General features: G+C 40.1%; 1 protein-coding gene across 4 annotated transcripts in view; it reads left to right on the top strand.

Annotated features, from left to right (window-relative positions):
- actn1 (actinin, alpha 1) overlaps nucleotides 1–25,358 on the top strand; it is a 56,481-nt gene that overhangs the window by 18,329 nt on the left and 12,794 nt on the right. For 3 of the 4 annotated variants that reach the window (XM_079573637.1, XM_079573636.1, XM_079573634.1), the window contains exons 2-8: nucleotides 10,679–10,793; nucleotides 11,027–11,146; nucleotides 17,210–17,296; nucleotides 18,023–18,110; nucleotides 18,948–19,026; nucleotides 19,800–19,881; nucleotides 20,392–20,477. In XM_079573637.1, coding sequence (XP_079429763.1) covers nucleotides 10,679–10,793; nucleotides 11,027–11,146; nucleotides 17,210–17,296; nucleotides 18,023–18,110; nucleotides 18,948–19,026; nucleotides 19,800–19,881; nucleotides 20,392–20,477 — 657 coding nt within the window. Of the gene's footprint in view, nucleotides 1–10,678; nucleotides 10,794–11,026; nucleotides 11,147–17,209; nucleotides 17,297–18,022; nucleotides 18,111–18,947; nucleotides 19,027–19,799; nucleotides 19,882–20,391; nucleotides 20,478–22,646; nucleotides 22,733–25,358 lie in introns of all 4 variants that reach the window. The other variant, XM_079573635.1, reaches the window with a different exon arrangement.

Genomic DNA, 25,358 nt, shown 5'->3' with positions numbered 1-25,358 from the left:
CCCTTTGTCCTGTGGGCCAGACTGAAGGAGTCGGCTTCTCTGAATACTATTGTACATTTATTTCTATTTATTAGGAGAAATGTTAGTTACAACTGGAGTTACACACACAGGTAAAAACCAAACAAACATCCTTTTGGGTAGTGTATTGGGATACTCTGAGGGGCTCTGGTAAAGGTCTCTGGAATGAGGTCCTCTTATTGGCCCAGTTTGCACAGTGCCGTCTTCTCTCTGTTCTAAACTGGGTTTTACATTGCAGCACAGCATTCATTAACTAAATCTTATCTTCTTTTTTTTTAACACAAAACAAATGGTAACATACCACCATAAAAAGTACATATAGTGCCTGACTCAAACCCAGCCCATAAACATTAACCTGCTTGTACATATAGATAGGGCTGGGCACCGTTAATGAAACATTTTTTTTTTATACCGGTACTTTAACGATACTTGGTTTTCGATACAGATGCCTGAATGATTCGATACCTATACTAAATTATTTGTCATTTAGAACCATAAAACAGATTAATAAAGTTAATTTATTCCTTTTCCTTCCATTTTAACTACAAAAGGGCGGAAAAACACTTCCCGATTTTTCTTATTTTTTTCCCATATTTTCCTTAATTTTTCAAAAGTTCCTCACATTTTTCCAATTTTATCCCAATTTTTTCAGTGTTTTTTCAGCAATTTTCAATTTTTTCCTTATTTTTTTCCCCATTTTAATTTATTTTTTCAAAAAAATTCTCCAATTTCCCCCCCACATTTTTTGGGTATTTCCCACAATTCATCTTTTTTTAAAGATTTTATATTTCTTTTCGTTACCTGCTTTTTTTTTGTTAGAACCTAGCCTTTTTTTTTTTATACCAGACTGGTATTGTTTAACAGTCCTCAGCCCTACACATAGAAATGACTATTCTACATTAAAATTGCATGAATAAAGTAGAAGCAATTAAGTCCATTGCAAGGATACTACTGCAAGTACGCTTCACTGCAGTTTTCTCGTAATGTTTTAGTAGAATAATCTATTACCCCCCTCTGCTGTCAATTTCTTTCGTACTGTAATTGCCCTAAATTTTCATGAGCTTCTCTCTGGCCCAGATGAGTAAATATGAGCGGACACAGAGGCGGTCATTCTGTGTCAGACTGTGCAGTTTCTGGCAGCTGCTGGAGCCTTGTCAGCACATCTCTGGTCTCGTGTGAGCGTTAGAGCGTTTTCTTATTTGCTTACACCAACTTTTCTGAATGTGTTTAGCGTCTTGTGGGAGGGTTTCTCTCGCACTTAGTCAGACACACTGCCTCTCTCTAATTGAGTGCATTGGGGCTAATGGTCAAACCTTTGGTAATTTAGTGGCTGCAATTTGTTCTTGTGAATGAAATGTTTTGTTTGTTTGTGTAATGCACATTATACATAGAGTACATATACAGCTGCATAAACAGGCAGAATATATATGTTAATCCATCTCTCTATTAGCACACAGTAACGTGGTGCAATTTCCTATTTGCTTACATCAACAACTTGGCACACTCTTTAGCGTCCTGTTGCAGGATTTCTCCCTCACTCTCTCAGCTTCTCTCCAAATGTGAGCTCGGAGTTGCGGACAGGACAGAGATAAGTCTAATGGGACGGCCCGCAAACGGCTGACTCATCGTTTTACACTAGCACGCCAAAGAAGAGTGTCCCACGATGGGATAGACAGAGCTTTTAGAAGCGCCTCGCTGCCCTTCATCACGTCCTGGACAGAAGGGGGTCAACCCATCCTGCACAGGAAGGAGTGGTTAGTATGAGGGTGAAAGACGGGGAGAGAAGTTGGATCCTTTGCCATTATGTTAACTGCTTCCTACTATAAAACAAAATAGTTGGGGTAAACTCCAATGCCATGGACTCATAAAAGATAAGCTCTAAATGATTTAAACATAAAAGAACAATAATATCTCCTTCCCAAGCACTAATAAAGCTGTAATTTGTTGAATGCTGTGGCCAATGAATAGGATACTAAACATTCATTCTGCTGTGGAAGCTAATACATCATAAAACATCTTTGTTTGTTTACCAGCGTGTTTTACCAAATTTAGAAATAAAACTAAATCTAATCTCTTTTTGAGGTAATAGCACCTCTTTTCAAGCTGTAATGAACTGAAAGCATAAGTTTCTGAAACAGCTGCAGTGACGAAGACCCGATGTCGAAGTCCCATCTGGAAACGTGTGTCCGTTTTCGCGCGGGCGTGTGGAGGGCCTCTGTGCTCCCCGAAGAGCCGTAGAGGAAGAGACACGCGGGACGAGGGGTGAACTCTGACCCCTCTGCGACTGACACTGCTCCGGTTCTAACACTTGGAGAGAGGGAGAGGGGCCCGGGTCGGGACGGGGCTGAGGGGAACAGTCTGTGTGTCTTTGAGGGGAGAAAAGGTCAAGCTGTTGGTGGCGTTGTGTCATCCTGGGGAGAGATGGAGGGTTTGTACAGGGACACGTTTAAATGCGATGCACTGTATTGGAAGTTGAGGCATTTTGTCATATTCACAGTTTATTGGAAAAGAGGGGGCCATAGACTCTTTCTCTTCTTTATGTGTTGCCAGATGCTCTTTGCTGCAGTGTAGATCTGCAGAGCCTCTGACTGCAGTTTGGACCAATAACCAATGTAAATGCCATTTTACACAACTCACTCCCAACTAATTTCTTCTTTGTACACGTTATTTTACATTGTTTCATCTGAAAATATTTAGCCTAATGTGTTTTCATACAATAACTTCAGCCGTCACTCCAGATTATATTCCTATTCTTTACACTACTTTTCTTACAGCTCAATATCCAGCAGTGGTGAGCTGGCCCTCAGGGGAGCTCATGATTCTGTTTAAATATTTATTCCTTTTGCTGCAGGCGTCAAAGTTACAAGACATATTTTAGAAAGATTTTCTCATTACTATGGCAACAATCTGACATCTACGGGTCCACTGAGTTGTCGTTGTAGAAAATATAGTTGTGTAAAATCCTACCTTTAAGTTTTTGACATGCAAATTTTATGCATGTGGGCTGAACTGGGCTGTTTTTAAAGCGTTGATTGATTGAACTCAGTAATTGTAAAATAGCCGACTTTACTCTCTTGTGACACTTGCAGTGCTACCGTTTCAATGATCTAACGCCGCAAAAATGTCGTATACAGTATGTGGTATATTTAAACTTTCCAAAAACCCGTCTGTTCCTTTTGTATTCACAATCGACCAAAGCACGCTTCCCCTTTTCCCACCACGGTTCCTCCTGTCTGCTGTTTTAACACAATTCGCTGCAGTTAAGAGAAAACATACACGGATAAAACGCGACGCTCTGATCCGTCTCACATCAGGAAGTCATCTGAGGAAGGTGCTGCAGTTTTCCTGGCAACAGTAACTCTTTCCAGCAGCAGCCGAACGCCTCGGCCAAATGACAACCGCAGAAAAGACTGGGGAACTCGGGGGAAAAATGTATTGCATTCACTCTGCTTGTACTGACAGGAAGGTATAGAGGGGCTAAGTTCTGATTTACCCAACAAGAACTACATCGGTGTATTTACCTGGCCTTGTTAACCTAGTTTTGTAATGCCTGCATGTCTCAAAGTGTCCAAACTATGGCCTGAAATGTGGTCCAGTATTTGTTAGCCTTTAGACTTCTGGCCCTATTGGCGCATATCTCCAATTTACTGCTTTTCACACCAGTCTGTGGCCCACTCTAACATAGTATAGGTTTCAGTGAAATAACTCTGTAAACTCTTGGCTTAATTGCTTTACTTGTCAGGTCAAATTACATTTTCGATTGTGTCAAAATCTAAACTCGTATTATATCTAATAATCGTTACGCAATTTCTTTCCATGCGGTCCTCGTAGCAGTATGAGCCCCCTCTTGCAATTCTGTGTATTTCCTCCCCTGAGCGGCTGCAGACAGGGTCGGTATCATTATCTGTCTGAGCTGTGGGTGGCTACAGCTCCCATGCTCTTATATTGTGCATTAGATTGTTGAGAAATATGGTCTGCCCTTACTTTTTATCTCCTTCTGAGAAAATCCCGAAGTATGGGGTGACAGCTTTAAAATGAAACTGCACCTTTAAGATCAATAAGAAGTGGGAATGCTTTGACCATACTTTAGTATAAATGGTTATTAAAATATGTCTCACTTTTTTGTTATTATAGACAAATAGATTCTACACTATATTATGTTTCCCATACTCTATAAGATTCTGTACCCCTTCACGTCTATAGGAGACTATGGAAACACTATTGTAATTCTTGTGGTTGCGTTTGAGAGGTCCTTTGGTGCAGCTTGAGGAATAGGCTGCAATGTTGAAAATCCCCTTGAAAAGCCTACCAGCCCTGGCTATGCAGCCTATGCTATGTGTGAGCGCGTTTAAGGGAAATGGCCTCAGATCTGTGGCCTGTGAGAGCAAAAGGATTGTACTATTGTGTGTCTGGCAAAGAGGCAGGAAATATTTCTCCAACGCAGTCTGATTAATGGGAGAGAGAGCGCGGAGAACAAGAGGCAAATGGACAAACTGTATTCACTGTGTTTTAGGAGCTTTTAATTGGAAAGGCCACAGAGGACAAGTGCACAAAAGGTGACATCACTCCAACACAACAACCAAAAAGCAGAGATGGTTGAAAAGGGTTTGATTTTTAACCTCTTAGCCCCCATCTGAACCAAACTCATTTTCTACATTTTCTTTTGCAAAACCCAAATCTTAAAGCAGTACCTAGTAACTTTTTTACCTTAATAAATCCTTCTCCTAGTCCGTCTGGGGGTAATACAAGTATTACTGGATTGATTGGAGGGTCCCCTGGTGTCTCTGGAAAGAAAATCACAATTGCAACTTGACTGCCACCGGACCGGAGCAACCAATACACACTAATGGAATCACGAACAGGCTAACGGGCAAAACTGTGGGCTAGCGCAACTTTAAACAGTATTTACAGCCAAGTTTGAGTGAGTTTTTTTTTTTCATTGTGTAATTGGGTGTACAATATCCCTCTCTCCCTTTGTCATTTCTGTCAGCGTAGTATTTACTCTCACGGACAATTAATGAGTTATAAAATAACAACTTGCTATGACACCTGCAGTTGCGGTTATGGCCTCTAGGGGCAAGAGTTACTTAGTTCTGCTTTAAAGCTTCTTGAAAAATCGTCAAAACAAGAATATACAATAAAAAAAAAAGCAATGATGACACAATAAAAAACAAACATGACATGGCTAAAAAGTGATGAAAAAGCGACCAAAAAGCCCACAAAAGAGCGACAAAAAAGAGGTAAAGAAAATGACCAAAATGTGCCGGAAAAGCAACAGTAACACAATAATAAAGTAACAAAAAAGGTGAGAAAAAGCAACAAAAATGTGATGAAAAAATGACAAATGACAAAAATGAATTCTGTAAGCCCAGGTCGGGAAGCTTTTAGAGAACTAGAGAAAATGCGCTCGGTTAAAGCAGGAGGTAAGAGGTTAAAGACCTACATTAGCAGCCATAATACCAATAGAAAGTGTCTGATCATACACATTCTAGTACAACCTAGTGTTGATCAATAATCAAAGGCACTGCATTTAGACCAAAAATGTCCATTAAAACACATTTCTATATCGACACCGTGCTTTCCTGTCATTATGATTAATGATCACATTGTTAAAATGTTCCGTTTCTATTTGTTTCATTAAGTGTTCACAAGCTTGTATGAGGTAATAATAAGCCTGGTGAATCAATACAGTCGGACATTTTTTGACATGATGGCTGACCTTTCGGGATTCATCCAAATTGCTTCTCCAGAACCCAACGTTTGTAACAGGAGGATTCCCACCAGATTGGAAAATGGGCAGTGACAGGTGCTAAGATTGTCATGCAAAGTCAGATTTCTCAATTGTTTTTGTGAATTCAATGATTCAGTGAACCTCTTAACCCCCCGCTTTAACCGAGCACATTGTCTCCCATTCGGCTTTACCCAAATCTAAAAGTTTCCTGACCGGAGAGCAACAGTGTAACGCCTCATATGAAAGCTAAGATCTACAAAAGTGATGGTAAATTTTTTGTCACGTCATCACTGCGTTTTAGTCAAGTTTTTGAAGCGGTTTTGTCGTTTCCGTCCCTCTTTTGTGGCATTCTCATCTATTTTTTGAGGGGCTTTTTTTCATTGCTTTGTTGTTGTGTTTTCACCAGGTTTTTGTCACATTTTTGTTCCGTTTTCGAGGCTATTTTGATACATTTCTCTAAGCTTTTAGATTTGGGTAATGCCAAACAGGAGAAAATGTGCTTGGTTCAGGTGTTTTTTTTTTTTTAAAGTATGGTTTAATTCCAGAGAACCATGCACTTAGAATGAAATCGCCTTCCTCTCATTCCTGCCATTGCCCCGGTGCAGTTCCTTGAGTGGTTGCTATGGGAAAAGTCTTGTTGAAATGACGTGAACTGGCAGCTCTCCCTGTAGCTGATGCAGAGCAGATTCTCCCTCTCTGCTCTGACCCCTGTTGTTTTTACAGCCGCTCGTGTCCCTGAGATCCTGACTCCTCAAAAAAAATTACCGACGCACTCTCCAAATTTTACGTGCCTCACTTCCTGCTTGATTTCCCTTTCGCACGACTTGCTACACAAAATCGTTGGTATTTTTAAACCGTGCTAATCTCAAACAGGCTTGCAGAAATCGGAGGGGGACTTTTCTGGTTGTAACGCTCGCCTCTGCGGAGACGTGTAGCAGCCCGCACAGATTCGCAGCACATACTGTATGTAATTAATGACACGGACAGTTGGTCGCACATAGATCATCATACGAGAGCCTCAAGAACTGTTTCGATCCGGGGGTTAACTTTAAACTGCATGGAGCTCTTCAAAAGCCCAAATATGTGTATGGTTTTAAATAAAATACCAGTCTTTCTGGAGGTGTTTTAGCTCACACTTTTTCTGGTAACACTAAACTAATTCATCTTGGCCACTTATTCGTAACTCACTTTACTCTGTGTCAAGTGGATTGCTTACTTAAGATAACAAGTGTTGGTTTTCTAATGGGATCATATTTCACATAAAGTGAGTGTTGAAGCCTACAATGGTTTTTCAGCATGAATGTTTTTACTTACAGTATTTCCTCCAAGAAGGTGCATTAGGAGATTATATGAAGTTGAACGAATAGGTTTGGTTCATTCTTGCATAAGACTAAATAAACGTGACACATTTGAATGAAGATAATGTTTTAATATACTCAAGTCGATTTATTTTGCTTTTTTGCCAGTGACCTTCTCATTCCCATTGCTCTGATGCTGCCCTCACACATACCAATCATTCATCTTTTTTAGCACGGCCTTTGTAGTCTTTTGTTTTGATCTTCTTGCCTTTTGAGACCGTCAGACCTCAGCTTCCTTAAGCTCTTCTACCTTTAACAATGCACTGCTCTGCTGTCACGCTCTGCCAACCCCAAAAGCCTGGCAGTGTGGACCGTACACAGCCAAAGCGGTCATGTGACTTCCAGGGCGGCCTGATGATGGAGAACGGGATGGTCATGTGACACACCTGAGAGTCATGTGATGCGCAGGTGGTTGGCAGACCGCGGCGAGGTGCTCTGCTAAGGCCCGGACTGACCTCGAGTGAGAGCAGCAGCAGGAGGCCGGGATAAGGCGGCCTAAGTCTGAATCTTTGTACGTTTAACACTTCATCCAGAGCAAATTCCTGTTGTAGCTCTGATTTTACTCTGCGGCAGGCCTAGTTTAGTACCTAGATATCGATGTTTATATGTTTTGTATCAGGATCTGTCCTGCTTAGGCTAGTAAAGTCTGGAAAAGATGAAACCACAAACGTTTTGAGACATCCAGACATTTTAGCATGAAAAAACAGAAGTCGAGTAGGTTTGTTTGTGTATATGCAAGTTACAGAAAAGATGGCAACTGCAAAGTCCATTCTGGTGGTCCATTTGTGGATAATTCATGAAGTTTTCAATTGTCTGTTGTAGCTCAAAGTTGCACTAGGCAGGTAAAAGCAGCTGATGGTATTCACTGCAAACATATGGCCCATACGGCTGCTTTATGTCCAATAGGTGACATACAGCCTTGAGCATTGCATACATTCAGGGTTACACTAGAGTTAGAGAGACCACACTGACGCAGACAAGAGCATCGTGCCAGAAAGGAGTCTGTGGACTGTCTATGCTACAATTCAAGCTAAATTCTGTTACTATATTGAGTAGGGTTATATCACCAAAATGGCAGACTTTCAGTTCCTTTCAGTGATATTTCTGTGAATGTCAGACAGTGAAATGTATAGATGTTGTTAGGCTGCACACTTAACAGTAAATCGAAGTCCCTGCTGGAATTATTTGGGTAATTTAAAACAGCAAAACAGTCAGTCTTAGTACATTGGGATTTAAAGATGAATCTCTACAAACTTGTCCTAAAACTTATTTCTCAGATGAATCACAATTAGATGTTTTCCATTTGGATATCCACATGTTTCAGTTCAGTCCAAAACACACCATCTGTTTCTGCTTGTTCATTTGATGCCAACACATACATTTATGTATTAATAAAGAAATTTGTTCACCACTTCGCCCATAAACAATCTCACATCGTACTTCACTATGAGGAGATACAGGTCTAAAACATTCAACTACACACACTTTTATTCCAGCTACATTTACTGCTGACGGCGTCGTCCTTCTGCCTCTACACTGAAAATCCTTTGGCAAAGCACTGATGTTTCTATCGATCAGGATTAATTGAAATATCTCGCCTCCTACTTTGACTTAAATCACGGCAACATTTCAGTGGTATCTCGGGAGGCAGAAGGCGTGTGCTGCCAGATCCTCTTTACCAGGCGCATAAATCTCCAACGGTTTAGAGAAAACACTATATAATCAGCAATTTTTCCTTCAAATTCCCTCCCGCACTCCACAAATGTGGCACACATCTGAAGAGTGGTGCAAGGTTATTAATGGTCGCACAAACCTCATGCCACTGGGTGACATCATAAAGGAAGCCATGAATAGTAACAGCCAATAGTGACTTTAAAGTGGTTTTGTGGCTTGGTAATTGAATAGCAAACTTAGGCAGCATTATCAAATTATGTACATGTCTTGGATTTGTAAACTGTGGAGTTGTAAGTTTTAGTGTTTTTTGTGAAATACAGTATGAAAAGCAATTATCTGTTCAAATGACTGAGGTCTTATGATCTGAATTTGCATGGTTAGAGATATATTGCAGTATTTAAGAAGCAGTGGAGGCCATCATCCTGCTTTATCCAATACGTTTTATGTCACCGTCTTAATTGTCCCTGTAGAGGATTTTGTCCTCTGCTTTTGACCCATCCTTCAACCAGCTGCCTCAGGGCGACCTGGCAGGAGCACTGAGTGACCGCAGTGCAGCACCTGGGGACAAATATCTCCAGATCTTGAACCAGACTCTTGAGGATTAGCCAACTGAGCATGTTTTGGGAAACCAAAGTACCAGTGCAGGTATAGGTGCTGGTACTGCATGTATCAGTATGTTTCTACATTTTTGTGTTTTAAACTTGACCAGGTGTAATTTTAATGACCATTTTGTGACAATAGTACCTTTCTTTAGTCCATCCTCTTCCTTGTCCGCCTCAGTCAGTCCATGAATGTAATTAGTCTTGCATCTCGTAAAAAGGTGTTCCTAAAGGACTTTTATAGAGGTCTATGGAGGACCCACAGCTCGCGCCAGCTCCTGTCGGGCGTCTCAGATCCGGAAGAAACACGTGTTTCCTATTAGACATTAGCATGCCAGCCATACCAGGGAATCCAGAGCCCACAACACCTACAGTACACTGTGCACAATGATGCAGTGTGTGGGGCAAGTGGAAAGAGTGTAGGCCAGTGCAGACGCTGGTAAGCATCAAAAGAAAGGATTTTGCTAATACAATAAGACGCCATGAAGAAGAAATACCGACAGTATAATTATTTTATGGAAATGTGTTGGAGGAAATTGCTTGTGTACAGTATTCTGATGGCAGTCGGCTCACCACAATGCAGCCTGTAGATCACAATGGATACCTTCTGAAACAATATCGGCAAACAGTTATGCGGAACAAATCTTGGCAAAAAGACTGAATTTTTGGGGCCTTATGTTGCATTTGTATTTATTTGCTTGCTGACTGTGTTCTTGTATTGGGAAACAATTGGTGGTGGATTTGTTTTTGGTAAGAGCATTGCTTTAGTGTCACTGACTGTGCCAGAATAAATACTAGTAGAATAATAGCCTGGAGGAAGACACATGAATTAGATGTTATTCCAATTCAAACACATGGTGGTCGTTGGTTCCCAGAAATGAATGTGTTTTTCACATTTGATTTCATGACAAAGAAAATGAAAAAATATCTATTTGTTGAATATTATTGGACTGTGCAAAAAGGCTCAAAATGCTCCATATGCCAGAAAAACAATTTGTGAAATTTGAACAGCTCTGTCTAGTTAGATTAGTGATTAATGCATCTTTGGACGTTTTCTTGGCTTGTTTTTTTGACAGTTAATTTATTTCCACAAGGCTATTACAATAGTTTTCAACATTAGAACACTGAGTGGGATTTAATTCAGAATTTATGTTGTGAACATAATGTCAATGACCATTTTGTAACTGGTTCCATGTGACGACCTTCCTCATACAGGGGCAACCAAACGATAAAAAATTGGTATTACATTGTAAACAAATGCCGCTCTTTACTCATTGTTGCCTCCTCTTCTCCCGCAGACATTCACAGCGTGGTGTAACTCCCACTTGAGGAAAACCGGGACGCAGATCGAGAACATCGAGGAGGACTTTCGGGACGGACTCAAACTGATGCTGCTGCTGGAGGTCATCTCAGGTCAGGGATACACTCAGGACTGGACTTTAACTACAACCAAGATCCAGCTGACTTCATTCTGTGACATTATTATTTCTGTGACAAAGAATGTTCCGCTATAGAGAAACTACACCCTGTTCTAGACTAGCCAGTGTGTAGTAGCACCAGTGTTGGATTAGACTAAACTGCAGTTAGTAAGAAGAGTTTTTTTTTTCCATTGAAGGTAAATTTCCCCTTCTCTCACTCTCGTTTAGGCGAGCGCTTGGCCAAACCGGAACGGGGAAAGATGAGAGTTCACAAGATTTCAAACGTAAACAAAGCCCTCAACTTCATCGCCAGTAAAGGAGTGAAATTAGTGTCCATTGGAGCAGAAGGTATGTTGCTGGGGAACACGCTGTTATATTTCACCAAGAACAACATGCAACAAAGTATTTTAAGGTGTCAGCAGAGTTGTAAGGTTTTGTTTTATTGTAATTATTCACGAAGTAGTGGAAGAAGAAGTAGTGAATTTAGACTAGAAATGAAAATTGGATTGGAATAACTTTAAGATGTGACTGCTTTAAATGCATGATTGGCGAGCAAAAAGTCATTACAATAACAATATTGCTCAACAGTGTTCATTTAAATGCAAATTGTGAATGTCTGAAATATTGCATTAACTCATTTTTTTCTAACGCACAGACTCAAATAGAGCAAAAATGACATGACAATTATGTATTTTGGATGAAAACCTACTTTGTTTTTAAAGTTAGTGTCTGCAGTGTTTTGTACATTGTAAATTTCATAAATATCTGTCTTTGTCTCATCCAATCAGAAAGCAGAATTAGCACAAAGATCCTCCTACAAACGTTTACTTTAAGTTTACTCCATCAACATGTCCTCAAGCGGCGCCATTTTAGCTTTATGTGAATAAAAAGAATGTAAATACAATTTCCATGCACCTTTCACAGCCAAGCGATTAATCGATTAATTGTAAAAACCATTGGTAGATTAATTGATTACCAAAATAATCGTTAGTTGCAGCCCTAATTGTAACTTTTGTAAAACTGAAACACAGCCTCCCAATGTTTGGTCCTTACTCTGGGAACCAGCAGGAGACCCCTCCCCTGAGATGGTCCGTATGGCTCTAACATGTCGGAGATGTAATTTGGTGCTAGATAGGGCTGAAAGATATATCGTTATGGTATCGATATCGAGATATGAACTTTCAAGATATTAATATCGAACAAGCAACAATATATCGTTATCGTCTTGATATCGGAATATGAACATTCAAAACATTCAAATCGAAAAAAGCAAGATATAAACGATATAGAGTTTCATCAATAAAACGGCACTCTTTATTAGTATGTTTAAATTTCTCTGAAAAATGCTTGGTTTTCACCTAACCCATAGTTGTATCGTATCGATATCGGGATATCTGGCATGAATATCAAGATATGAAATTTTGTCCATATCGTTCAGCCCTAGTGCTAAACCATGAAGAGCTGTTGTAGAGTCCATTCTAGCAAACATTTTCCGTTGACAAACATCAAAGGAATCCCTGCATTAGGTCACTATTGGTAAATCCATCTAACACACTGTAGAGTCCAAATACTTTTATTCAAATGATGGCTCCTGTATGTTACATTTTCAAATCTCTATGAAATTTGAACGGGTTTGATGACTTGATGTTCAAAGCATGTGCAAATAAAAAAATCAAGCTCCCAGTAAATAATGCCATCTCTATTTAGCCTCTACTACAGTGAGCTCCATTGACGCCTCTCTTATCAGTGGCTGCGTTTATCTGCCCCTGCCCGGTAACCATGACGCTGCTGCTGTGCGGCGTTTAACAAGCCTCTTCCACATGGCACTCCTCTCTCTGCTGCTGTCTGTGCTTTCCTCTGCACTTCCTGAGCGAGAGACCACATGACCTGCTTTACCCGAGGGGCTGCGGCCGCTCTGTCGAGGGGATGTCCGACTTTCTTCCTTTCTGAAGCCAAACAAAGACTGAGTGGAGCCAACAGACTTTCCCTTTTGTGTCATTGTTCTGACACGTGCCCCCGGAGTGTTTTATTATTGAGACTTCATAAAGTAACGTTTAAAACACGATCTGCAAGTCCTTAGGTAATGAAACACTTTTGAGAATTTTTGTTGACTGTGCTGATGAATAATTGAAAAATTGACCTTTTCCTGACATTGTTTAAAGTTGCTTGTATTGGCGCCAGTCACACCTTTGTTTGTGAGTTTAATCTTCAGAGCGGAGATGTTAAACTCAAACAGAGATAGAGACCAGACCAGACCAGTCTAAGTTGTTAGTTTTCACCCATAGTCCTTATATTTTAGATATATACAGTATATGGTGTGTAGGTACAGTATGTAGTGGGGGTAAATTTAAGGGTAAATTCATTATTAAAGGATGCCAGTGGCTTTTGCAAACTGCAAACACAAACAAAAAGGTCACTCTACATTGAAAATCTAGATCGACTTTTTGTTTTCACAAACATCTAACAATTATCAGACTACCCCATTTTCACAGTTGGATGTTTGTAAATTATTTTGTGAAAGTCGCCCAAACTCTTGTAAATGAGTCCAGTCTGGGTTAAACACACATGGCCCATGGTTTTGAACTCTGACCTGCGCCATTTAACTGGCTTAACCTTTCACCTGCTGTGGTTAAAGCTTCTCTTGTTACCATCCTGTGTCCCATGTTCAGCAAATGTCCCAACAAGTATTTCTCCATATTTTACCATTGAGTTTAGATATCGGTGGGTGCTTTTGTCTCCTCCTTTTGGGGGCAACAGAGACAGACGTTGTTGATAGAAATCCATTATCTAAGATCATATCATCATCACCAAACATTGTGTCACCATAATACAATACTTTAAGTCTGATGTAAGCTGTTTGCATAACCTTGATGAAAATGTTCCACTTATCTGCAAATTTTGATAATGAAAAGAGTAAACCTTATATTCATAGAGCTTATGTTCCCAAATATTTACAGTTTAAAAAGCCTAAATCAAGCATAATATAGGACTATATAAAATTAGCACTGCAATAGTATGTAAATTTACTTTGAATGAAGGCCTACCCTTGTGACATCATCTGACAATACTCGGGCATTAGACAATTTAAGTTTGTGTTCTTGCCTCCGTCTTATTTAACCACTGCAGTGGGACAGGTTCAACCCTATAGTATACACATACCAGACAGATTATCCCAATGCAATCCCCTTCCAGCCGGGCCCCCTCCACCCCTCACGACCATGGGACAGTCCCAAGACAGAGGAGGTATAGAGTCTTGTAGTGTTTTGTGTCTGTGTCAGGAAAATGTGCTAAAAGTTAAGCAAACTATGATCCATTTTCTAAGGTAATCAAGCTCCGGCACAATTATTACACCACAGAGCCTGAGCCACACTCTTGAATTAAATTGAAACTAAATATGCCACAATTTAAACTTGAGAACTGAGTGTATGTAGGAACCATGGTGATTGGTCAGTGCGTCTTTTTGTTTTGAGAGTGAGACCTCATAAACTCAACATCAGAGAATACAAGATACTCAAACAAGCTTGCAGTTCAGGAAATGAATCAAAAGTGCTATGTTTTTTAACGAGAGAATGGCCCTATCACACTGTGGAAAGCACAGATGGGCAAAAAGATGATCAAAGATTAAATTGTGAACTGACCCTTTGGAGTGATTATAATACCTTAATTTGTTTATTCTGCTAAATGCATTTCTAAGCTCAAAAAACAGCCACAGGTGGTTTACTTTTCCCCACTCTCTCCTCTTATTTGTCACCCCCTGCCATGCGCTGAATGTGGAGCACAGTGGGCCAAAGTGAGGCGTACTTTCAAATGAAGAAGATATCTTTTGTTTCTCCTTAAAGTCACTGTTTCTTATTTTTTCTTTTTCGTAGGGTAAGAAATAGTGCAACCCTCATGGAGTTCAGCATATCATGAGTTCAGCAATTCCTGAAAATAGAAACAATGTTTGTCGGTCAAGTTTTTGAGTTGCTAGAAACAAGTTCAGGCTGGGCCTAAACAACTCAAAGTTCAAGTCACTGTTCGAGAACCCAAAAAATCAGATACAGGCAACATGAAGTGATAAAACTGACCTTGACATGAAGGAAGCTGTAATTTTTTTTTGCCACATTATCCTCCTCCAGTGAAAAGTTCAAAATCTTTTCCATCTTAAAGGGGCTAGATACAAGCCAGCCATTTTAAACTCACTACTGCCACCTCAGGTCACATGTGTAACTGCAGCTTCTATATTAAGCTCCTGCATGATGGCAATTCGGACCGAAGTAAAACTTTTTGAGTGACAGTGCAGGATTTTAGAGGCAGTTGTGGTGAACAGGTCTGGGCTCATTCTACACATTAGGACATTGCTGGAACATTGCTGTATAGTCCCTTGAAGAAGAGATCAACACAACCACTAGCTTTGACAGTGTAGCAGTGTTTCTGTAAGTACTTCTGTCCATTCTCTCCTCTCTCTTTCCCTATGAATGAACCGTCTGAGACCAGAGCGTGCGCCGCAGTCAATAACACACAAATCCCCTTTGAGTGTTTCTCCAACCGTCAATAATGGTCTGCCTCTCACTTTAATCCAATAAGACACAGGCCACGACACCTTCAGGGACTCGAGTGTGACGGACAAAACGGCTTGGTAATCTGATATGTGTCAAACAGATGTACTTGAACGCGCCGTGAAAGAAGCCTCGGATTGAATTAGGAGTAGGAGCACTGTAACGTTTGCTGACACACGCCTGGGGTCGTCAGAAAGCGTAAAGGTTTAATGTTGCCTACTATTACTCGTTCAAAAGTCCATGAAAAATGCAAAAGTGACCACATTTCTAAGTAGCTCATGGCGCATTGCTTTTGGAGTGAATTTCCTGTTTGCTCCTAAGTGGCCATTCGTAAAGCCCTTTGTAACCGGCGTATGACCCTTTACTCTTTGTATAAGATTTTATAGACGTCGGCATTTTTGTTACTTATGCTTCTTGCCAAGTATGTCTGATTTTCTGAGAAGCACCTTATGAACCCTGACTAAAGATGGACATGAGGAATTCACTTCAATAAATGTGGAAACTTCTCGAGCGCTGACTTTGGTTTTGAGCCCAAACACAGGAATTGACAGAGACGGAGAGAAAGGGAGAACAGAAAGCAGAGAGCAGAGAGCGGCCAGGGCGGATGTGGTTTACAGCTAACCATGAGCTTAATGCAGAATTAAAAACGGCATCAGAAACATTATGTATGCTTTTTTTAAATTATTGTGGTTGCTTTTTATTGCTCAAAGGCATTTCCTCATTTCTCACATTGTATGACTCAAAGGCATTTTACGAACTTCTTGAAAATGTCATAAAAGACATGGATGGAAAATATGTATTACATCCTTATTATTTTGGAACTATGTATGTAATGCCTTAAATATTTGCCAACTTTCTTCCCAATGTGGCTTCTTTCCTGCTTTCTTCCAAAAACGTATGTGGGTACTTTGGAGAGTTGATAAATTATCCAAAAGGGATGAACCCAAGAGTCGATGGTTGGTTCTGTCTGAGCCTTTTGTCCAGAGAGTTCCTCTGCCCTTTTGCAGTAGTTCACACTTGAAAAAACTACTTCTAATAAAGACACACATGGAACTCTTATTTAGCTTCAGCAAAATCAAATTGGGGCTTTAATAGTGACTTTAAAATAGTCTTGCAATGTATTCTTAGTGTGTAAGTGCGAGGCTTTGTGATATCAGCGTAGATAAATCCTCAGTGCTGTCAACTGTTGGTGGGGTTTCCCTGGGGATTTTCCTTTTGTCTTCAAATGACATTTCTCTTGTATTGATGCTACTGGATGAATAGTTTTGAGCTGAGATTGATTTTGTGCAAAACAATATTTTCTTTGTTCCAGGTTTAAAGCAGTACTATGTAACTTGTTTACCTTTATAAATCCTTTTCGTCAATGTTAATGATGATTGAGGGGTCTTTCATCTCCCCCTGGTGTCTCTTTCCAGAAAACAACAATTGCAACTTTCCCTGCACCGTGTCTGAGTTACCAATACACAGCAAAGAAGCTAACAGGCTAACGGGCAAAGCTAACTGCGGGCTAGCGCCACTTAAATAGAGTTTACAGCCAAGTTTGGGTGAAAAAAAATATCTCCATTGTGTAATTGGATGTACAATATCCCTCTCTCCCTTTGTCTTTTCTGTCAGCAGAGTTTTTACTCTCACGGACAATTAATGAGTAAAAAAACGCAACATGCTACGACACCTGCAGTGGTGCTTGTGGCCTCTAGGGGCATGACTTACTTAGTTCTGCTTTAAGCTTTTTTTTCTATTCTACTACTACATCAAAGTAAAAACAAACATAATAGACTATGCCATACGTACAACACAAACTTTCTTTGCAACCAGATATTGTTTGCTTTGCATTTTATTGATTATACCTGTTTTTGTCTTTATCCTTTTGCAGAGATTGTAGACGGTAATGCAAAGATGACCCTGGGAATGATCTGGACCATCATCCTGCGCTTCGCCATTCAAGACATTTCTGTGGAAGGTACTTTCTCCTCTTTGCACACACGTCTGTCTCTCTAAAAGAGCGCGATTTGCAATTGAAAACCCCCTTTTTGAGCGCGGCGACCTTTTTACCACAGCATTGCACGCTTTAGGAAACTGTACATTCTGTAGACTGGTGATAATCTCCATTGATTTGAATAAGAATGGGGCTTTGCCTATACAGATGGAAATGTATAGGTTACGCTCATCTTCTCGGTTAATGTGTCTAATGTACTTTAAGTGTAATCCAATTGAAGTGTCAGGAGCCATTAATGTTGATAAAACCGGGCTTAGATGAAGCTTAGAGATTGATTTTAGCACCGTTAGCGTTAGCATCGCATTGGTCCAACTTCAGAAAGCAAGCAGAGCACTTTACCTGGTGCTTAATCCGACACTAAACTGAGATTAAGAGAGAGTAGATCAAAGAGCCTCACTGGAGCTGCACGTCCATCTAATCTTGTGTTTCCCAAGTTTGATTACTGTTTACAATGAAGCAAAAAATACCTGCAACGTCAGCTTGAATACATGTATTCTGTGAGAGTCTGTGTACGTCTGGGACAGTGTTTCATGAAGTGGGGAAAGTGTAGAATTTCTTAATAACAAATGAGAAATACTAAATAGTATAATAAAGAATGTTTTTATGAACCAATGCGAAGCAAAAGCCTTTAGTTGACTCTATGATCTCCTTTTCAAATCCTCACTCAATTTCTGCCCTGTCCTGTTGCAGAGACGTCGGCCAAAGAGGGTCTCCTGTTGTGGTGCCAGAGGAAAACAGCGCCGTACAAAAACGTCAACATCCAGAACTTTCACATCAGGTACGGCTTTAAGACATCATAACACCAAAGGTCACATACCGGAGACACGGTGAAGAGTGAGTAAAAGTGTGACAATTGCTGCTATTATGTCAGAGGTGTTTAACAGGGTAGTGGAAAACTCTCGCTGTTTGACTTGTCTAAGAGCCCAGAGTCAAAGCCAGGTGCTGCTTTCACACAGGCTTTAATACGGGCCACTTATGTCACTGGGATATACGTCCATGAACAGCTACTCATTTTCTTCTGACATACACGGTGGGAACATGCTTTCTAACACTTCTAGTGCAATCGGTGTTGCTTCTGCTATGAGCCGTGCTGGACATAGTAAATTATTGAAGCTGGCCTGCTGCGCTGCTCTTTGGTCTGATGAAAGCTGAAGGCCACTGGAGGTTCAGCAGGTGAGGTCACCCCGGGACACTGTCAAAGGAGAGGGCCACTGATCCCGGTCCCGCTGCAGCTTTGATGTGATTTATGTGGGTCTCTGTGTTCGAGTGCGTCTTCCCCTCCAAATCACTGCTGTAGCTGTGCAGACGAGAGATGCTTCTAGGTTTATAGTTTGTAATTCTTTTAAGTAGGCCATCTCCATAAATTGCTGCAATAAGTTGTCCACCCACTCTCCACAGAATAAACAGTCTCGGTGATGCACAGACAAAACATGGCACTTGGTCTTTGTCCTTATTTTTGCTTTGTATATAGTAATGGCATTAAAGAACATGAGTAGATTGCATATAATTACAGTATAGCAACCTGTGCCCTTATATGTATAATAAGATTACACCATCCAACTACAAGAAGTCTTTGGACATTATTGTCTCACACTGTTTTTTTCTTCTCTCTCAGTTGGAAAGATGGTTTGGGCTTCTGTGCGCTCATTCACCGACACCGTCCTGAACTCATCGACTACGGAAAATTACGCAAGGTCTGTTGTGTAAAAGATCAAGTACCAAAAGAGCGAATTATCACTTGTGCATATACTGTATTTTGTACATCTCACTCAGCCTATTGCACTTATTTTATAGTAGCTACTTGTACGCAAATCTGTACTACATTTACAATTATCAGTTAGAATGGTTTTCCAATTGTGTGCAACAAGCTTGACAAGTTTCTCAAAGCACATCACTGCTGTCATTATTCGCTTTCCATATGTCACCACTGGGTCGACGAAAGCAAGGTGGTCAGCCATCAGCTCCTCCGAACCGCACCACTCACTCACCAATAAATCAATCATTATCATCATCATCATTATTTAGAAAGCGGATTTCATACATTGTGCACCTTAAACTCCACATTCGTACATACCAGTGATATTTGGATCTGTGGACGGACGCTCCACTGAACCACTGCACTTGTCTTTGGTGTGTTATGTTGGACCTCATAATGCATCGTTTATTCATGGAAATAACAACACACTGTTCCTCGCAGTTATAGTCAGCAGTCTGTTGCCTCCTGCTGAGATAATATCAAACATTTATCAAACACACAAATGCTGAAGTCTGGAGTTTCTGACAAGCTGATTTGAGTGTTTTAAAGGCTGAGAATTAACTGACAAAGCGTCTTATTCATAACCAATTGCTGCTTATTATTGCAATACAGGGACAACAACTAACATATTTCATAGGCTGCTTTCTGATCTCATTCTGATCTTCCAAAGAGACATTTTGATGACCTTTACTTGTTTTCTACCTTTTGCAGGACGATCCTATGACCAACTTGAACACAGCCTTTGATGTTGCAGAGAAATACCTGGACATCCCCAAAATGTTGGACGCAGAAGGTAAACTCGAGGATAAATGAGCAAAGTTTCCTGTTCAAAGTGGCTTCCAAATGCATCTCTCTAATGCATCTCTGTGTGACTTTTCATTTGTGTCCGCAATGATATTAGTGCATAAAACCTTGGATATTATAGGTGTTCATGTTTTTCTAGTTATTACTTAGGTTGATGGGGTAATGCTTGTGGTAGGTATTAATCATAGCGGAAATGTATGAAAACATGCTAATATATCCCAACCACTTACATGCTTCAACAATTTACTGATAATTTGTGTTAGTCACTTCCTGTTTTTGGTCATAATGTACAGTAGCCGCTCGGTGCCAGCAGTTTTATGTCATCTTGAACTCATTATTAATGACGATGTTTGTTTTTCCATTCCATGCAATTGTTTTATTTGAAGCAATTCCCATGGCGTTTCTTCCTGTTTGTTCATTGACATAAGCTTTATTTAACCACTCAAACCCCCCCCACCCACACCCCTCCCCTCCTCTACTCCCTCTGTCCCGTCCACAGACATTGTAGGCACAGCTCGTCCGGACGAGAAAGCCATCATGACCTACGTGTCTAGCTTCTACCACGCCTTCTCTGGGGCACAGAAGGTATCAAAGGAGGCTGAGCTACTTCCTTCCTTCCCTACATCCTTCCTTCCCTCACTTCCTTCCCTTGTTCTTCCTCCTAATGGTCCTCTTCTCTCCTCCAGGAGTCACTGTGTTTTCAGCATGGTTCACCAAATGCATGACGGGAAGGTTTTGCAAGGCAGTGAGCACAAGAGCATTTACCAGTCTGAACCAAAATAGATATTTGTGGGAATGTAGGCAGGCAAAGCTGTAATAACAATCACCATTGGCATGATATCCACTGGGAGTGTGTTGATTAATCTACCAGAACCAGCCCTCCACACAATTAAACTAATGATGAAATAAGTGGTTTGTGCTCAGTATAGTAGCCACCTCTGCTAACTTGTTGCTACACCATCTACCATTGACAGTTTACAATGAAAAGTGGCACTTCAAAGTTGAGCGTTTCATTGTAACAGACGGGTGCTTTGTGCTGCTGCGGGGGAGTGTGTGTGCTTACCGTCCAGATTGACTTTGATAATTGGACAAAGGACATTAACTTTGACATGCACCTCCCAGCATGCACCACACCGGGCCCGAAGACAGACAGAGTGAAGTCTTATGTAAGAGGCAGCTGTGTTTTAAAAATACCGAAAAAAATGATTGTTTACAAGTTGGAAGAGAAGAGTGGGCAGGCAGCTGGAGCCGCCTTTGAGTAATAAGTGTGATTAGTTCATGTTTAGATACAGGTTAAATAAACGGCAAAAGTATCAAGTCCAAGTGAATAACCACGTGTGTGTTGAAGCAAATATTTTGTGGAAAGGCTTTCCGAGTTCAAGTACCAATTAAAGAGACTTGAGAGAGAAAGTTCAGATAAAATATTCCCTATAACTCCTATAACAATTCAGATACCTCTTAGATGAAAGCAAATCTTGGAAGATGACAATAATTTTATTGACTTGTGTTTGAATTTCCAAAGCTTTAGACCAGGGATGTCCAAACCTTTTTTAATCGAGGGTTGCATATCGAAGTGAATACAGCATGTAGGGCCAAAGATCAGTGGTCAGTGCGGTGAAACATTCATGCGGGTGCATTTAAGAGAGGTTTAAACCACCCTGGAACCTTAATGCCGGCTCTGTCTCACAATGAAATGTCAGTTTTTGAGATTTTGATTGTGTGGAATTATTCAAGTTGAAGTAAAAAGTACTATCTCTGGAGATGTGTGCCAAGTCAACAGGTAGCCTGAGGGCCACCACAAAGTAGTCCAAGGGCTGCATTTGGCCCCCAGGCCGGATATTGGGCACCTCTGCTTTGCCTTTACTCAGATATGGGTTGCACTATACTTTACAGCACAGTATGAACATGGTAATAGGGTGGAAATATCAAGAAACCCTAAACGTGTAATAACATTGTTATTACCATGTAAAGAGCAGGAAACATGGTTGGCATTTTCTTGGTAAAAAAAAATAGTATTGTTCCATTGTCACTACACCTTATTTAGCCTTAATAAATGATGCAATAACACTCAATTCATCATCAACAATTCATTTGTTAAAATATAATAACATGGTAATAGGATGGAGATAACATTATTCCTAGTTATTATGCTAACACTTTATAATAACTACACTTTATTTAGCTTTAATAAATGATGAGTTACCACTTAATTAACGCTTAATAACTACTTAACAATGAAAGTAAAGTGTGTGAAGAACTATTCATTATGAGTTAGGCATTAGCTGTAGTAGTTATTACATTTTAACAAATTAATTGTTGATGATGAATTAAGTGTTAATGCATCATTTATTAAGTCTAAATAAGGTGTAGTTATTGTTAAGTGTGAACGGAATAATACACTTTTTTTTACCAAGAAAATTTCAACCATGTTTCCTGCTCTTTACAGAAACCCTAAATGTGTAATAACATTGTAATTACCATGTAAAGAGGAGAAAGTGTAGAAAGTGTTAGCATAATAACTAGGAATAATCTCCATCCTATCACCATGTTATTATTGTGTTGCGATATCAAAGTTAAACAGATTTATAGTAAGGTAAAGTCGTTCCTTTCTGGTTGTGACGGACTGGAGGTGCCTTGTGCTCAGTGCTGCCTCACTTGTGACTGCTCCCCCTGCTGGTCCTGTTGTTTCTTGCACTCTTTTACCTCTGGGTTTCTCTCTCCTCTCTCTGCTCCTGTCGCTCTTCTCTTGTGCAGATATCGTTAGCACGTTGAGGCCCGATGAGAAGGCTGTCATGACCTATGTGTCGTGTTACTACCACGCTTTCTCAGGCAAACAGAAGGTGAGAACGAAAGTTACCCAATACAAAAATATGCACAATACCAACTAAATCAGACACCAGTCGTCATCATTTCTTCACTGCAAACACTGACAATCAAGTTCCAGGATAATATAAGAGATTGTCACGTTTTTATTATGCTCATGCTCATTTTGTTTACTTTTTATAAAATGTACTTTGTTGAAATTGTTTGGTATAATATCACCATAATATTATTGCACTATATGCCCTATTATAGAGTTCAAAGTATTGTTTATTTTCTCAAATTATGCAGTTCTAATTGTGACTTTTTTTTCATGAGTTGTAAATTTATGCTCAGAATAGGTTGCTCAATGGTAACGTCTGAGCGTCAAATCCTAATTCTTTGTTTTGGGCAGGGAGAAAGGTCAAATAGATGCAATGCTTTGAAAGAACGCATAAGGAGTGTTTTTATCAAATGGAGCCACCCTTTAGAAAAACGCATTACGTAATTTAACAAAACTTGCCACTGAGATAAGATGCTTAATCCACTTTTACAGAGAGGATACAATTGCAACTAAGATCAAGCATTGCTCAACAAAGTGTAGACCCAGCCTTTAAATTTGACTTCATTGCGGTATTAGGAAGTGCCAAGATAAGTCCTGAAAAGTAGCACACACTTAGTTTTATGGATTTGGCAGAGACAGTGTTTATAAATATAAGTTGTGGGAGAACAGTTGGTGCCTCTCTGTGTAGCACCTCTCCTACAGCATGTTTTCCCCTGGGAGACAGCGATCCCATAAACACCTGCAGCTTTTAGGGATTCAACACAAGACTCACATCCTCATTGTTACTCTTTACTATGTGAGAAGATGAAGTTAAACCTACACTGTGTAAGTTTTCACACAATTAATTTAATAAAGGACAAGCAATGATTTAGCATTTGCAGACTTTTAGGAGAGGGTTACAGTAAGTTGGCCCAGAGATGTGTAAGTATTGGATCTACTGCACAAACATTAGGTCAGCTTGACACTTCTAAGCTGTTTACAGCAAGTTCTACTATCCTCCCACGTGCTTTTCACTTTCTATCTTGAGACCCGATAGATTGTTGCCATTTTTGTTGCAGTGACATATATATATATATACTGTCTATTCACAACTCAGACAGTAGTGCTGCAATTGTTTTTATTCGTAGCTATCAATTTGAGGTCTGTTGTATTTCCAAGATTAGGCTTTTGGGGGACATTATGTAACAAAGCGCAACCGCATTCTACAATATAATAAAATCTAATTGGTCACAAACTATATTTTTACAGCTCTGTTTTGGACAAATAAACCGATAATGAGGGAAATGCTCAAGTTTATAATGATATATTATTCAAGAGTTTATGACCTAATGAAATACAAAGCGATTAAGTCACAGATTTTATATTATTCTTACAAAAGAAGGGGCACATAGTTGAACGGAGATCGCGACCTCTTTTTGGCGAAGGTGGTAAAAGCATTTTTTCCTCTCGAGGTCAGTTCAGGAGCTTGCTGGGAAATACCCCAAAACAAAGCCACGTCTATGGCCTTAATATGTTGATAAACCAAGTCTATGGCTTCATTCATAGACAATTTAAGAGTTCAGTTGGTCATGTTGTCTGGCCCTGAGAGTTTGCGGGAGGAAAAAGTGTATTTTTGTGGCTGCATGTGGACGACTCCAGAGGCGACAGGAGTCTGACATTTTTGTTAGGTTCAAAGCTACACAAATTAAAGGTGCATTATGCAACTTTTTATGTGGGAAAAAAAGTTGATATTTGTGTGTATTTTACCTTGTAGTGTCCCAGCGGCTGTATGAGTCAGCATGGTGCCTTTACTTTCCATCACAGTGGTCCCTATGATGCTCCAGAATCAATTGTTTGGACAGTTTTCACTGCTGACGGACCCTCTCACCAGAAAAGCTTCAAAACAATTGATCCTGGAGCGCTGTAGAGACCACTGTGATCGAAAGTAAAGGTGCCATGCTGACCACTCATATGGCCACTGAGTTACTACAAGGTCAAATACACACAAATATCAACTTTTTTTCCCACATAAAAACTTTTTTTTTAAATCAGTTTGCAGTCATTTAATCTAACCACCAAAGTGCAAGATAGTGATAAAGCTGTGTTCAGAGATCATTATCAAATACCTGCAAAAACCCTGTAATGAAACAAAATTTGCTTTTAACATGGGTAGATGTAGTGTTTTTGCTCTCCAGCTCATCCAATGAAACCAAGCGATCTGTAAAATCCTGTACACATTTGTTCAATAACATGAAATCCCACTAAATCATTGTATTCCACTTTTTCTCACAGTCCTGATTTGTGTATAAATGAACCATAACCTTCTTCTTCTTCCAGTTGCTGCCTTTTTTCCTGAGGTCTCTCCCATGCTGCTTATCTCTCTGTCTATTTTACTACATGCTGAGCGCTATCCTTTAATATTCTGCACTTGTATCCTACTGTCATGCATTGCCAGTTCTGTGATTTGGCCTTGGCAGGGCTGCGCTTTAATTAAATTTGTTTATTTACCATAGCAGCTCTCCGCGCAGTGATTGCTGTGTGTCTAGGAAACACACTGTCGCTGTTGCTATAAATTGACAAATAGAGAGAGAGCTCTGAATACTGATATGACTCTTCTCTCCAAA

Source organism: Gobius niger (assembly GCF_951799975.1).
Source record: "Gobius niger genome assembly, chromosome: 16".
Lineage (NCBI taxonomy): Eukaryota > Metazoa > Chordata > Actinopteri > Gobiiformes > Gobiidae > Gobius > Gobius niger.
Note: the sequence above shows the minus strand (reverse complement) of the source record. Positions and strands in the feature narration are given on the sequence as shown.